At 40.9% G+C, this 15,577-nt stretch overlaps 1 protein-coding gene across 4 annotated transcripts in view; it reads right to left on the bottom strand.

Annotated features, from left to right (window-relative positions):
• The window catches only part of ptprz1b (protein tyrosine phosphatase receptor type Z1b), a 68,238-nt gene extending 54,806 nt beyond the window's left edge, over nt 1-13,432 (bottom strand). For 2 of the 4 annotated variants that reach the window (XM_026146602.1, XM_026146603.1), the window contains exon 1: nt 13,057-13,432. In XM_026146602.1, the coding sequence (XP_026002387.1) occupies nt 13,057-13,120 (64 nt within the window). In that variant the 5' untranslated portion in view covers nt 13,121-13,432. The remainder of the gene's footprint in view (nt 1-13,056) is intronic. The other 2 variants (XM_026146604.1, XM_026146605.1) reach the window with 1 other exon arrangement.
• Nucleotides 13,433-15,577: the final 2,145 nt, after the last annotated feature.

The raw sequence follows: 15,577 nt of genomic DNA, 5'->3' as shown, positions 1-15,577 counted from the left end.
ACATACACACACACACAGAGCGTTGACACCCGACTATGTCCAGCCAGATGAGGTATCACATATTCCTTTCCTGCCATTTGGCTCCATGAAAATCTAATAAAACCAAGCTTGTTCTGTAATTTAAAACTCTTCTCAGCTTTAACCAGTTTCATCTACACACTGCCTGACAACTCAAAAGTGGCTGCTGGGTCTCCATGGGACAAAAGCTTTAGTGTGTTTCAGGGTGCGGACTGTACTATAAGGGAATCCCCACACTGGCAGCAGGAGTTAGTAATGTAATCAGAGTTGCATTGAGTTAAACATTTTCTTTCGCCTGTGCAATATTCTTGTTTACTGCACACAATAAATTGAATGACAATATCATACGTAGGCAGTGTCCAGAGAGCAGCAATTACCACAACAGTAAAAATTAATGAGCAGGTGTCCTCTTGCTGTATTTTTCTGTTATTCTGTTAAGATTTTTTGTAAACAATTCCTGGAATATTTTAGATGTAGGCTCAGATGGCCCCGCCCCTCCCTGAGCCTGGTTCTGCCGGAGGTTTCTTCCTGTTAAAAGGCAGTTTTTCCTTCCCACTGTCGCCAAAGTGCTTGCTCATAGGGCGTCATATGATTGTTGGGTTTTTCTCTGTATGTATTATTGTAGGGTCTACCTTACAATATAAAGCGCCTTGAGGTGACCGTTGTTGTGATTTGGCGATATATAGTGAATTGAATTGAATTGAAGATGGGCACAGGAGGAGTGTAGCCAATTTGATCGACAGGTGGATGCTTTCTAATCCTTTTCGGCGTTTAGTTGTAGCTGCTGAAAAACACTGTAAGGAGTCAACTATACGATATTCCCAAAAATAAAATTCTTTTTTTAAAACTTATTATTGTGCATCCAATTAAATATCACTATTACTAACTAAGCCAGGCTAGCATTAGCTAATAACCCCCCCAGCACTACTGTCTCAGACATATATGATCATATCTAGTTAAAAAAAAAATTATCTAATGACCTCAATGGCAAACTTGAGATTAAGAGAAATAGCTTTCAAATCAGCGGGGATCACCACTCTGGCTGGATCCATCTTTGATATACAGTATATTTATTTATATACAGTACTTTATTATCTTCCTGTTCTATTAAATTAGGATTGAGAGAGCTCTTGTCTTGTTCATTGGGCTTCAGTATAATCTTCTAAGTTAAATGAGGTAAGCTCATAAAGCTATAGTGTTAAACTCTGAAAAAAAGATCCCAGCCTTGGGTTAAAGCCAGATGTTAAGAAGATGAATGAGCATGTTCTCTCCACTTTTAGCCTGCAGCTGGGATATTTCTGATGAACTGTGAGTAGCAGAGGCCCTGCAGGGGACTGACCTCAAATTTTTTCTCCTAGATAAAAATCAAACTAGCAGGTCAGACAGGAGCCTTCTTATCCAAAGCCTATGAATAAATGCAGCACATGAAAGCATATGCTCTCTCTCTCTGGCACACATACACATGTGAGTACGTGTCAGATCATTTTCTTAGTCAAATGAGGTGAACACACAATTATCAAAGGAGATTAAATAAGCCATGACACACGTATTACCAGTAACGAATGAGTGATGTGAGGCGACATCTAGGACACACATATGTATGCAGGAAGGAGCGCAGTGGACTGAAGGAAAGCAGCCAGTTGGCACGCACAACTGTTTATCTGTGTGTGTGTGTGTGTGTGTGTGTGTGTGTGTGTGTGTGTGTGTGTGTGTGTGTGTGTGTGTGTGTGTGCATGTCCGTGCTTAATGTTTCAACCCAATTCCCGTGTTCCCACTGGTTATGTGTTGTGGTTACTGTTGTGTACATGTCCACCTTAGTCATCAGCGAGCTTTGTGCGTCCATGTGTGTGTGTCTCACTAATCTGCCCGTTAGAGCAGTGAGATGTACCATTTCCATCTGCTTGGCACAAACTGAGAAAATACCACACAGCATCTTTGGATATGCGCGTGTGTGTGTGTGTGTGTTTGGAATATGCGATTAGTAGTCTGTAGTTTAGTGGGGCCAGGTTGCACACTGATACATCTGTTTGTGGTTTTAAACAAAGATCATCTTGAAGATTTCCTAGGATCTGCAAGATTTGTTTACTCGAGGAAAGCTAACAAATCTGAATGCACAAAAAGGACACAAGGAAAAAAACATATGGCTTCTTGAAAGCTGTTTTGTTTTCTCTGAGAATTTTCTGCTCTAGGTTGGTTAAATCTTACGTTATGTTACGACACAGACCAACAACATCGCACAGTCTTGTTCATCTGGTGATTCCTTAAAGCGTAATTGTGGAAAAACTTCCCTATCAACAAGTGTCGAGACTCATTGTAGAGTCTATTCAGCATGCTTTCCATAAGCATTCAGCCTCAATCAGCAGAGTTCCCATGACAACAGTTCACAGCGTCATGACAACGGAAGAGCCCCTGATGGCGTGCTGAACACCCTGACTTCCTGTCGGCTTCCTACTCTGACTCTCTCTATCTCCATGGATACAAAACCATCCCCTCTCCTCTCTATTTTTCAGGGCAGGATCACGCCCCCAATTCTTCTCCTGTTTAGCAGAAAGCGCTCACACACAAACACACATAGGCTGGAATAGCAACACAAAAACACATGGATACACTTACAGACTTCAAAAACAATCCCTACACATATACATTTGTATTTATGCACGTATACAAAGGTATTCAAGGGCTGTTGAAAAAGTGTTCAAGCACACAAATATAGGGGAGACTGCTCCAAGAGCTCACCCAAATCTTTCGATTCAAGAATCTCTATGTGCACGCAAGCATGTGTGACTAATGGGGTGGCTGGCTGGTGGGGGTTAATCAACTTTCAAAAAACTCATTGGTCACAGCAGCAGCAACTTAATGAACGTTCCCACTGGAGAAAAAAAAACTTAATGCTCTGCTCAAATTCACTCAACCTCTACTCTTCCCCTCTCTGAATTTTGTGCTTGAAAAAGTAAAAGCTAAATCTCCTTTAACTTTCAATACAACCACTTTTTTGCTCAGTGCCAGGGCCCTGGGGTGCCCCGACTTCCTTAAGGCTCTGGATGTTGTAGGTCTGTCCTGGTTGTCACCTTTCTGCATTATTCAATTAAATTCAATTTTATTTTTACGGCGCCAAATCAAATTAACAGTCGGCTCAAATTGGATTTGATTATTTAAGACCTTGTATGTTCCAAATCATATAGCTCAAATTAAAGCAACTGAGGAATAAAGGGGTGCAACAAACAATTAATATACTGATTAATTTCAGTGTCACATATTATTTTATCCATTATTCCATTTTCTTTACATCTGAAATTTTTGTTGTCAATAAAACAAAAAACAATACTGTGCTGTCATGGTCAGTCTAACCTCTGATATAGGTCTAAGATGCCAAACAAAAGTATTTGCAGTTATAGGTCTATCAGCAGCACACATAACTAAAGATATAAATTGGTATTTAAATAAAAGTCAAGTCTGAATTACACTTTAGCATAAAGCTTAACTTTATTCAATTATCTAACTAAGAACTGTCCTAAAAGTGTGATTGTGTGAGTTCAGAAGTACAGAAACATACTAGAAAGGTACTCCCTCTCCAGAAGCCTTGGTCCTTGTGCCAGCCTCTTAAAAAAACCAAAAAAAAACAACAACAGTAGCTTTTGTATGTGGGCAGAGACAGAGACAGACGGCCATTGTCAGCTGCTGTAACTTCAGACAGACTTTCTCAACTGGAGAGACCACAGAGAGAGCATTGGCATTGGCATTGTATATCTGAGCACTGGTTTCACTGGCTTAGTTACTCTCTTCCTCTCCTTTTCACCTTTTGTCCCCTCTTATCCAGACATTGGCCTTTTTAGATGCAAACTCCTCTGATCCTTATCTTCATCCTCTTATCAGCTCCTGGAGATTTTCAGACTTAAAGCACTAAATGGTGAAGACAAATTTACCACCATTTCAAGTCTGTGACGGCCAGTTGCTGTGAAGTGACAAAGTAACATGGGTTTGAACTTCTCTTACTCTCCAAGTCACCTAGCATCTAGATACCACACAAGAAAGCCGGGCATCTTATTTCTCAGAGAAACATTTAACCACACATTGCTGGGCCAGTGCAAGGCAGCTGTATGGTTGTATTTCAGGCATGATGAATCCAATCCCAGGTTCTAAAGAGGTAGTGCTGATGTTGCCAGTATCAGTTGTAGCAAAAGAGGAGATCATTGAAAAACTGAAGAGCACTGAAGGCTTTTCTAGTTGGTAACCAGAACTCGTCTTATGTTATCAGCATTGTGTTGCATGGTTTTCAGAGAATTCATAGAAACATTAATGAAATGTTGATCCTCCACCACGTTACAAACACTGCCAAAGCCACGGAGAAATGTAGCATTACTAGCTGAGGTCAGAGTTGCCATAACACCAGACAACTGAAGATATCTGGTGAAAGAAGACTTTCACCTCTGCATAGAGTCACTTCCCCAGCAAACTAAGTTTCACTAAGGTCGCTACAGGTCATACTTCTTGGAAGGGGCTGGAGTTTATTAGTGAAGCCGGTCAGCTACAAATCAGAAGGTTGGTGACTTCCCAGCTACAGTGGGGCAAAAAAGTATTTAGTCAGCCACCGATTGTGCAAGTTCCCCCACTTAAAATGATGACAGAGGTCAGTAATTTGCACCAGAGGTACACTTCAACTGTGAGAGACAGAATGTGAAAAGAAAATCCATGAATTCACATGGTAGGATTTGTAAAGAATTTATTCGTAAATTAGGGTGGAAAATAAGTATTTGGTCACCTCAAACAAGGAAAATCTCTGGCTCTCACAGACCTGTAACGTCTTCTGTAAGAAGCTTTTCTGTCCCCCACTCGTTACCTGTATGAATGGCACCTGTTTGAACTCATCATCTGTATAAAAGACACCTGTCCACAGCCTCAAACAGTCAGACTCCAAACTCCGCCATGGCCAAGACCAAAGAGCTTTCGAAGGACACCAGGAAAAGTATTGTAGACCTGCACCAGACTGGGAAGAGTGAATCTACAATAGGCAAGCAGCTTGGTGTGAAAAAATCAACTGTGGGAGCAATCATCAGAAAATGGAAGACATACAAGACCACTGATAATCTCCCTCGATCTGGGGCTCCACGCAAGATCTCATCCCGTGGGGTCAAAATGATCATGAGAACGGTGAGCAAAGATCCCAGAACCACACGGGGGGACCTGGTGAATGACCTGCAGAGAGCTGGGATCAAAGTAACAAAGGTCACCATCAGTAACACACTACAACGGCAGGGAATCAAATCCCGCAGTGCCAGACGTGTTCCGCTGCTGAAGCCAGTGCATGTCCAGGCCCGTCTGAAGTTTGCCAGAGAGCACATGGATGATACAGCAGAGGATTGGGAGAATGTCATGTGGTCAGATGAAACCAAAGTAGAACTTTTTGGTATAAACTCAACTCGTCGTGTTTGGAGGAAGAAGAATACTGAGTTGCATCCCAAGAACACCATACCTACTGTGAAGCATGGGGGTGGAAACATCATGCTATGGGGCTGTTTTTCTGCCAAGGGGACAGGACGACTGATCCGTGTTAAGGACAGAATGAATGGGGCCATGTATCGTGAGATTTTGAGCCAAAACCTCCTTCCATCAGTGAGAACTTTGAAGATGAAACGAGGCTGGGTCTTCCAACATGACAATGATCCAAAACACACCGCCCGGGCAACAAAGGAGTGGCTCCGTAAGAAGCATTTGAAAGTCCTGGAGTGGCCTAGCCAGTCTCCAGACCTCAACCCCATAGAAAATCTGTGGCGGGAGTTGAAAGTCCGTGTTGCTCGGCAACAGCCCCAAAACATCACTGCTCTCGAGAAGATCTGCATGGAGGAATGGACCAAAATACCAGCTACTGTGTGTGCAAACCTGGTAAAGACCTATAGTAAACGTTTGACCTCTGTTATTGCCAACAAAGGTTATGTTACAAAGTATTGAGTTGTATTTTTGTTATTGACCAAATACTTATTTTCCACCCTGATTTACGAATAAATTCTTTACAAATCCTACCATGTGGATTCATGGATTTTTTTTTCACATTCTGTCTCTCACAGTTGAAGTGTACCTCTGGTGCAAATTACTGACCTCTGTCATCATTTTAAGTGGGGGAACTTGCACAATCGGTGGCTGACTAAATACTTTTTTGCCCCACTGTATATGTTTCCCGCTACAGATGCATTTAAGCCTAAACCATGACCTTATTAGGAACATAACCAACTGAAACAGTGAATCGGAATGAGACAACTGAAAATTAAACACTGATTAAAAACGAAACTAAACTGCGAGAGAAAACTGACTAAAGTTTATTTTTAAAATATAGAAACTAAGTTGGGTTTTTTTGTTTTTTTTAAATCCTCAATCATTCCCACTACCTCTTTGTGCAGGTTTTGATGCCCTTTTATCTTTGACACTTTATGCATTTTTAAATCACAACTGACAACAGCAACCAAAGTAATTTGTGAAAAAAAAAAAGAAAGCTCTGACTGACATAAGCAAGCTGAGTTTCCTGTTCAGGCCGCTCAGTATCAAAGAGATCCGTCAGTCCTCGTGGCACAGACCAGCTCTAAAATAGCCATGACCAAACGCTGTCACAGTCGCAGCAGAATGCGTCTGAGTGGATTAAAGAATAAGAGCACTTACGAGTATAATGCTTTAGATGGAGGGGCCAGACAGAAAAGTAGCTGCATGAGTGGGGAAAAACAGAGGGCAGGAAGAAAAATTATCAAAGTAGAAAGCAGCCAATCAATTATTCAGTGCAACAGCTGTGGTTTTTAGCAACACCAACCCAGCAGTGGCTACGGACAGTTCTTCCTACCTCTGCATGTATACTCAACATTCAAGTTTGGCTTTCAATACGATTTGCTGTACAAAGTCTGCAGAACACAGAAATGTTAATAGATTCCTCAACTTTCAGAATGAATCTTTTTTTTAATGCAATATCATCCTCTCCCCAGTGTGTTGTCAAGAAAAAAAGAAATCAGATTTTATATATATATACACTTTTTTTTAAATCCCAAATGCCAGACAGTTAAGAAGGCTTTGGAAAATCTTTCTAACAAGATTTATTTCCCTCAGTGAAGATTTTTATTTCGTTGGTTGACCAAGCTTGACTCCACCAGCCTGCACACGTGTGTATGAATGTGTGTGTGCATGTGTGTAAATTAGTGCGCACATAATCTCATCTTAAGTATGGAGTTAAAGGTAGATGGAGACTGACAAACAGACTTTATCTTAAATGCAATCCTATGTACAAAACAGCAGGGCTCCGAAATAGAAATATGTAGTACTTCTATGTTATGTTGATGCTGACACCAACTAAAACGCTCAGAGGGTTCTGGATTTTTAAATTAGGCAGTGACCTGATTTTTCTATGAGGTATCCTTTAACATTGCCTCAAATAGATACATTGGATATCCCAGTTCATTTTTAATTTTCAGTTTGATTCAATTTCATTTATGTAGCACCACATTATATTAACATTATTTTGTCAGGTGAAGACCCTACAATGGCTCTGTAATCAGTGACAACAGAGCAATCTAAGAGGTCGATCTGCTCAATTCAGTTCAGTTTTGCCCACTATTGACATCACTGCACAAGCAGTGAACCTGAAAGTAAAATCAGGCAGAGCTTATAGTATAGTATGTGCAAATAAATGAAATTATCAACATAAATACATTTATTAGTTTAAATTTTTATTCATTTAGGTCTGTAAGTTGTTGGACAGTGAAATTTCTTTTTTTTTTTTGAATGTGTGTAATTATTTCTTTGTTCATCACCACAGTGAATTTTAAATCAAACATTCAAGATTTGATTTGGGTGCAGCTTTAATTCAAGGGTTTTACAAAAGCACTGTAGTAGTTGTATTAGTTGACTCGAAGTGCTGAACCTGCATTCAGTAACTGTTTGCTGGAACAATGAAGTTCAAAGATATGTCCATGTGAGTGAGGGAGGCCATCATTAGGCTGAAAAAAACAAAATAAACCTACCAAAGAGAGAGCAGAAAATAAAAATGTAGAAGTTGGCTAATGTATTCTATATTCTTAAAAAGAAGGCATGTACGGGCAACACCAAAAGGCCTAATGCCACAGAGGACAAAGTGGATGATCACAGAGTTATTTCCAATGTCACATTGTCAAGAACAGAAGGGAAGTATCTCATTGTAATTGGTTCGTTGGAGAGATAAAATTAAGACTTGTAACTTAAACCAGTATGTTTGGAAGAGAAAGGTATGAAGGAAGGAAAGGAACAGCTCATGATCCAAAGCAGTATTATGGCACGTGCAGGAATGGCTCGGCTAATGTGTATATGATATGACTACTGATAGGAGCAGAAGGATGGCCTGTGAAGTGTACAGGGTGTACTTTCTGTTCAGATTTAGTCAAAACTGATCTCCAAAACTAACCAGACAATGTTTCACAGTGAAAATGGATACTGACCCAAAACATAATGCAAAAGCAACCCAGAAACTTTTCATGCCAAAGAAATGGGATATTCTTGAATGACCACAGCAGTCACCTGATCTTGACCCAAGGGAGCATGCTTCAGTTACTGAAGACAAAACTAAAGGCAGAGAGACCCACAAAAAAAACAGCAACTGAAGGCAGCTGTAGTAAAGACACAGCAGAGCATCTCAAGGGAAGCATGTTATGTGTATGTGACTTCAGGCAGTCACTCACTGCATAGAATTTAGGCCCAGGTATTAAAAATAATCTTTATATTTAAAATTATGTTTGCTTGTCCAATTACTGTTGAGCCTCTGCAAATGGCTCTCTGTGTACAAGAATGGCTGCAATCCTTAACAATGAATCCATTACTTTTGTAAAACCCTTCAAATTAAAGCTGAAAACGTGCACTGTCTGTCATGATTTAATTTAAGGCTGGGCCATATCATACCATTCACGGTATAATGTTGGGCAACGATAAGAAAATGAAATATCGTGATATGGGTAAATGCGCAGTGCCTTTGTTTTCATACGCACATGGTGGAAAAAGCATGGCGGCGACGGAGAATGAGAAGGGCGAAAGCGGATCGTTGAGTGAAACAGATGAACCAGAATTGGTTTGTAAAAATGCTGCAACTTCAGTGGTGTGGAACTGGTTTGGCTTTCGTCCGTCAGATACACAACAAAGCACTATTTTTGGTAGAACATGCTAGCAGGCCGTCGTTATTGCCGTGTTTTTTGGAAAATACGGCACACTTAAAATCAATCCTTTGATTTTTCTGAAAATCGACAGTGCCGCTTATAATCCCGTGTGCCTTATGTATGAATTCTGGTTGTGTTTACTGACCTCGAAACGATTTATGTGCTACACGGCGCTGGAAAATCTGTCAAATGTTTTAGTACGACTTTGCTAAGCTACGAACCTGCACAGCTTATCGTGGTGTTCAATTTGCCTACGAAGATTGATAAAGTAACAGATTTAATGTCAATATGGTTGATTTTAAAGTTCGCTTAAAGAACTAATTTTCATTCATTCTTAATTCTTAGACTTGTCACAGAGCCCAAGAGAATGATCACAACCCCTTGGCAAACTCCGGTCACCAGCGAAAAATGGGCATTGTCCTGCTGGTTAGCAATTGGTTGTTGCACCTTCTGAAACGTGTTGGTTGCACTGATAAGGCACAGCTTTTACATTGAAGGAAAACATTCTCCGTTTCTGGTTTGGATCTCACTTTTTCAAGTTTCCTTATGGCTCAGTGAGCAGTTGGCAACAGTTTGGAGACAAGGTGGTGTCTTCATTCAAACTGAGGGGACACAGGGACAGTCGTATGCACTGTATGTATCAGTTTATGTATTATATTCTCTATAAACCTCTTATTAGAGTCTTCGACCATATCTAATATGAGCATCAACCACCATAGCAATAAATATTCTATAATGTATATTAAAAAAAAGGAAAAAAGGCAACAGATCTCATTTAAAAGTAAAAATTTTAAATCTAACTGTTACAGAAGAGACACGTCTATTGTGCATTACCATCTATTTGACTGATTCGACTGCTTCTTTTATATAATTGATGTGTTTACACATGGAGCATGCTCAGTTCACTAGGGGTGCCAGGATGTACGTGCCAATATTTTGTAGCCAATTACTATTACACCATCAGGCATCCTATCCTTATGTCACCGGATGCAACCCCTTTGGTTCAAATTCCCAGAGTGCACTGGCCAGCCAGATGGTATCTCACAAGCACACCGTACAATTCGCTGAACACTTCAGAGATGACAGTGCATGGTGCTGTAATGCTCAGATTTTCTGCACAGGGGGCTTCATGAAATTCATCTGATGATCAGAGGAATTTTGATGAGATTAGTACACACTACACTCACAGATCAAACACACACACACACACTGATCAATAGCATGCAGCCTGTTGCTGTCTCACTCCATCTAACTATCTGTCATGCACTGCCAAATCTATTACAGCCACAGTGCCTTTGCTACTATTTCCAAGCTCAACACTAGAGCTAAACTCAATACAAAATGATTGGTGGTACCGCGCAACCAACTGCAGAACCAAGCTGGGGAAAAAAGCATCAGCTACAAGGTGTTGTGTTTGGAAAGCTGAGTTTAACGTGTGAGCTGAGCGAAGCCCAGAGTGCTGTGAAGTGGTAAGAGCACCAGAGGAGACAACCACCATGCTGAGCTGAATCAGATTAGGTTTAAATCTCTAACCAGCAGGATCACAGGATACTAAAACTCCATGTTATGGGGGTTTCCAAACACTTGGTTCTTCATATGTACAAAGCCAAAATGTTGTATCCAAAAGGGAACACAAGCTCACATCCTCTCCTTCCTGCTAAACTGCAGATAGAGCATGAAAGGCAGCAGGTGTGATACACACTGAGAAGTCAGATGTACGCTGTATGGAGACTGTGCTGTTAAAAAGCATAAGGCGCAGCAAAAAGGACTGTGTTCACTGCTATTTGTATGTGTGTGTGTTTGCACGGAGGAGTGTGACAGCAAGGCTGAGCAAGAAAATGTGTGTGATGTTGTGTGGTGTCCAGGCATATTGGGAGACAGATGGTGGGGGGAGACGCTGTGCTTCCTCGAGAGAGGGGAGACAATATTTCTCTCACTATGTATCTGAAAACATAAGCTTTCACATAAACATTCAAAAAGCAATGGACCAAACTGCATCAGATAATTGCAAAGAGAATCAACAACAAGTGGACGCCAACAACTTCATCTCAAACTTTGACCGTGCAAAGGCTTTTCTTAGAAAGGAACTCCTCTAAAGTTCAGTAGAAAATGATCTCAGCCGATCACACCAAATCTCAGATGCACAGATCTCTTTATTCCGAGCATCTCCATTTAATTAAGATATGGCCTTTACCCTGTGGTGACAGCAGGTGGTGGAAGGAGTTAAAGGCCGGTGGAATTTATGCAGATTCTGATCCTCTTCTTCTTCTTTTTTTCTTGACATGAGAGCAATAGCAATTGCACTGCTATTATTGAATTCAACCATCCAACCAATCAACCATGTAGTAGAGGAAGATTTCAGGTATCTTCCCTCCCTCGTACCATCTATCATGATGCATCTATTTCTGTACAAATTTAGAGTTTATCAAATTAAAAGAAGGAAAAAAAAGAAAGGATGTCATCAGAGAAAATCTCATCAAATGGGAGCAGACAGGTTTGTGTTTCGGGACGTGAAAACGTTTGAAACCGTCTGATCTCGGCTTAATAACTGGACCGTCATGGGATTCTGCCTTTTGAACAGCTGATTGAATAAAAATCAGTTGGATAACCTCATTAAGACTCAACCTTGAACAACTGACTGTTTGTTATGAGGTCAAAATCAACATTTTTCAACCAGCTTCTGTCTGAAGCTGGTTGAGATTGGCAGGCGTCCCTCTAAGTAGTTCAAAGAGCACCTCAGCAAATTTAGAAACGTCTTCATTTCATTCTTCACTTTTGAACTCTTGTTGAAAAATTCCTGACTCTGTGCCAGGAAAATCCCTCCTGGGGCCACTTCAATTTTACTGTTTGCCTCAGGTTTTATGATAACACTTAGATATGCCATATTGGTTATATTTCAGCATCAATTTACTACTATAATATATTTCACAGTGAATGAAAGTTACCATCTAAAGCTACACTGTTCGCTTTAATTCATGTAACTTGGCTTTGCTCCATGAGGGGGCTAGATCTTGGAACTGCCACTAATCTGGTTTTGATGAAATCTGAACAGATCGGATGCTTATGTATTCCAGTTATTAGTCGTTGGTAATGTGTTTGCAGTCAGGATACACAGAATTCACAGTTTCTTCCCCACCTGTTACGCAAATCTGTACCAATTTCAATACACGAATGAGTATCTGTGATTTGGCATCAACAAGCTATTAAGGTGAGGTTAAAATGAGCCAACAAGGTCAAAAAATAATAACTGAGGTGAGTAAATGTTAAAGGCGTGAATTCAGCAGCCAAACCAAAAAGTACTTTCAAACATTATATAGAACCGTACTTAAACCACAATGTGCTAAACATTAAGCTTTCATATGGATTCCCGCGTCTTCCAATTTGAATGAAAATGTAGATTGTATCTACATGTTTGTGACTCAGAGAAAGCCCAGTGGAATCCCGTCATGTCACTGAAAATGTTGATTAATATTTATCTTCTCAGATGCGTTTAGAAGACCGCGAGCGTTCACCAAATAAAACATCAAACACCGAGCGCGCTCACAGCGAGCATCACATTTCATTCACTCTTCAACTTGTCTTTGAAAACGCTTCAACACGTCTAAAGCATGATCAGGGAAACCGCTGCATGCACTGCGCACGCTTCCTCTGAAACAACAATCCTGAAACCCCGAGAAGCCAGCGGCAACATGTGTAATCCTTCTGTCTTTTCCACCGATTGCACATTTGGAAACACGGGCTGAAAGTGTGCCGAATATTCCGGGGGAATAACACGGACCCACCGCTCGGTCTTTAAACGGCGTTCAGAAACATTCACGGCATCACTTGTCAGCCACCACAATCACTTAAATTGGGATTCTTATCATTTTCCTCCTCAGTTTCTTACCTATTTGGATGAAAAGGAGAAGCAGAGAGAAGATAATATGGGTCCTTAGAAGTGCTGTGTCCATGATCTCAGCACGCGAATCAAGCGCAAACAGGCGGAATGTGAGCTTTTAAGGGACGGACAGCGGGTCGAGTGCGTAAAAGATGCGTTAAGAGGTCATCATTCCGTCTCTCCAGCCTTGGACTGCGCTGGCGGGGATGTCGATTCGGATCGTTGTAGTTCGGCTCGGGTTGGTTCGGCTGGGTCTGATTTGAGGAGTGCGGGCTCGCTGGCTGGTTGGACGATTACGGACGCGCATGTACATCGCAGTAAGAGACGAGCTGTGCGCGCGCGCCGCCCACTGCCATTAATGGAAATCACTGTTTCGCTCCTGCGAAATTCCTTATGGTAGTAGGGACATTGTGTGTGTGTGTGTGTGTGTGTGTGTGTGTGTGTGTGTGTGTGTGTGTGTGTGTGTGTGTGTGTGTGTGTGTGTGTGTGGCATGCGACTGTGATCAGGCTCTTATATCCCAGGGCGGCAGTACAACACATAATACAGTATTCCTCCTATCTACCCAATGAGATCTTGGTAATATGTGGCACTGTGGGAATGACAAGGATATGCAGTAACTGTACCTGTGCTCTCTAATGTTACAGTGCTGTATAGTGACACACTCATTTCTCACTGCATAGCTCACTTTATTGATTTTTTTCATCCCTTACACAATATTGTGCAAAATTCTTGAGCCTCATTTCTTCATATTTGGCTAAAAATGGAAATAGCTGCAGTGATTTACTGAAATATTCAGTCAAATACTGCATATATAACAAAAACCGAGTTTGTACAATTCTCACAAGCTCAAAAGTCAATATTTGGTGACACAGCCTCGACTCTCTTATGCGAACTTTCTTATAATTTTCAGGTACGGTTCATGTCCTCCACACGTCAAGAAATTTTGTAATGACACACTGCACACCATGCCATGTTAAACCAAGTTTTTGGCTAATATCTCTTTAGGAATCACCTTGTTCATGCAAAAATAATACTTTATCCCTGTCAAACTCTGTCATCTTTGTTATTTTTCATAGATTTGGTGAAAGAAATGGAAAATTGGTTCTTTACTATGTGTCTAATTTGTGCAGACACAAAAGTTGTTCATCCCTTCAGTTACGACCCTTTCAATGCATTACTGATTCATAGGTAAGTGTTAAGTAGTTTAACAAACAAGAAAGAAATTATACTAAAAATGGTCACATACAAGACTGCAGTGAATGAAAAAGCAGACAATGTCCAAAGAAAATCTTTGAAAGTTCTTTAGAAATCTGAAAAACTGCCACTCAAGGCTGCTTTAAAAAATTCCAAGACAGTCTGGATCCTTGGAAGCAAAATATAAAGAAATTAGGGATGGCGGCTTTTGCACAGTTTTTGTGACCCAATGAAACCTGGAGATGTGGGCTACATCTGGGCTTTAGCCACTGGTACACAGTATGGGTATTTGGGCTGCATCCAGCCTTCTTTTCTCCAGGATCAAACCTATATGATTTACACAACATACCACGAGTGCCAAAAGTTTTCCTGGCCCACAGATTTTGTGGTGTTTTGGAACTGTATTTATTATTAAGTCTAGATTTCTGTTTGGGTTCACTGTTGTGGTGATTGAATGTTGTGAGGTTTCCTGTCTCGGTTTGGTTTATCTGTGCATGCTCCCTTGTGTGCTGAACATCATTCCTTTAGGATTCATCCCTTTGCTCCATTCTGTTTACTTTTTGGATTTATGGTTTCTTCAGTTATTAGACTTTGTTGCTCCTGGATGTTTCTCACAGCCATTAAAGGCTCATTTTTATTTCAATCCTTTTTGTTCTCGTGTCTGTTTGTGGGACTTCCCTCCAGCCTTCATTATTACAAAAATAGTCGAAAGGTTGTGGTGTGTGTTTGTGATAGGAAACCCATTGATAGGAAATGAGCATGGCTTTTCATGGGCTAAGCGTCCCCACAGGCAATTTAGACAGCTGTGATGTCACAGAAAAAACAAAAACAAAAGCAGGTTACTTCAAATAGCTCTAATGTCACAGACGGACATCAGGTGGTGACCTTTAAAAAAACAACAACAACAAAAAACCAACTTGAATTTGCGCAGCTAAGCAGAGAAATGACGACAGTCTGCTGAGCTGAAGCAGAAACAAATAACAAAAACAAGAATGTGGAAGCAGCCGAGCCAGCGCAGTCCCACAGAGGAAACAGGGTGATGGTAGAGAGTTTTGGCTGTAGTTGGTTGTGGACTGATGGATTCAGGAGTTTTTGTGTGTCTGTGAGACAGGCATCAGTCACACAATAACACACAGCTCTTGTTGCTCTGTGTGCATTCATTAGCATAAATTAAGAGAGCTAATCCCCCCCTTAACTCAGGCCGGAGCCTCATCTCACTTGTTGGACCAACATTTTTTCGGATGCTTGTTACAATATCCCCTCTGGCGTCCGTGCTGCCGGCACATAAGAGTAAAGGTGCATGCATGTTTGTGAAAGAACGGGAGTGTTGTCTGT

This window comes from Astatotilapia calliptera, chromosome 17 (assembly GCF_900246225.1).
Source record: "Astatotilapia calliptera chromosome 17, fAstCal1.2, whole genome shotgun sequence".
Classification (NCBI taxonomy): Eukaryota; Metazoa; Chordata; class Actinopteri; order Cichliformes; family Cichlidae; genus Astatotilapia; species Astatotilapia calliptera.
The sequence above is the reverse complement of the archived record's forward strand: the minus strand, read 5'-3'. Positions and strand labels throughout refer to the sequence as shown.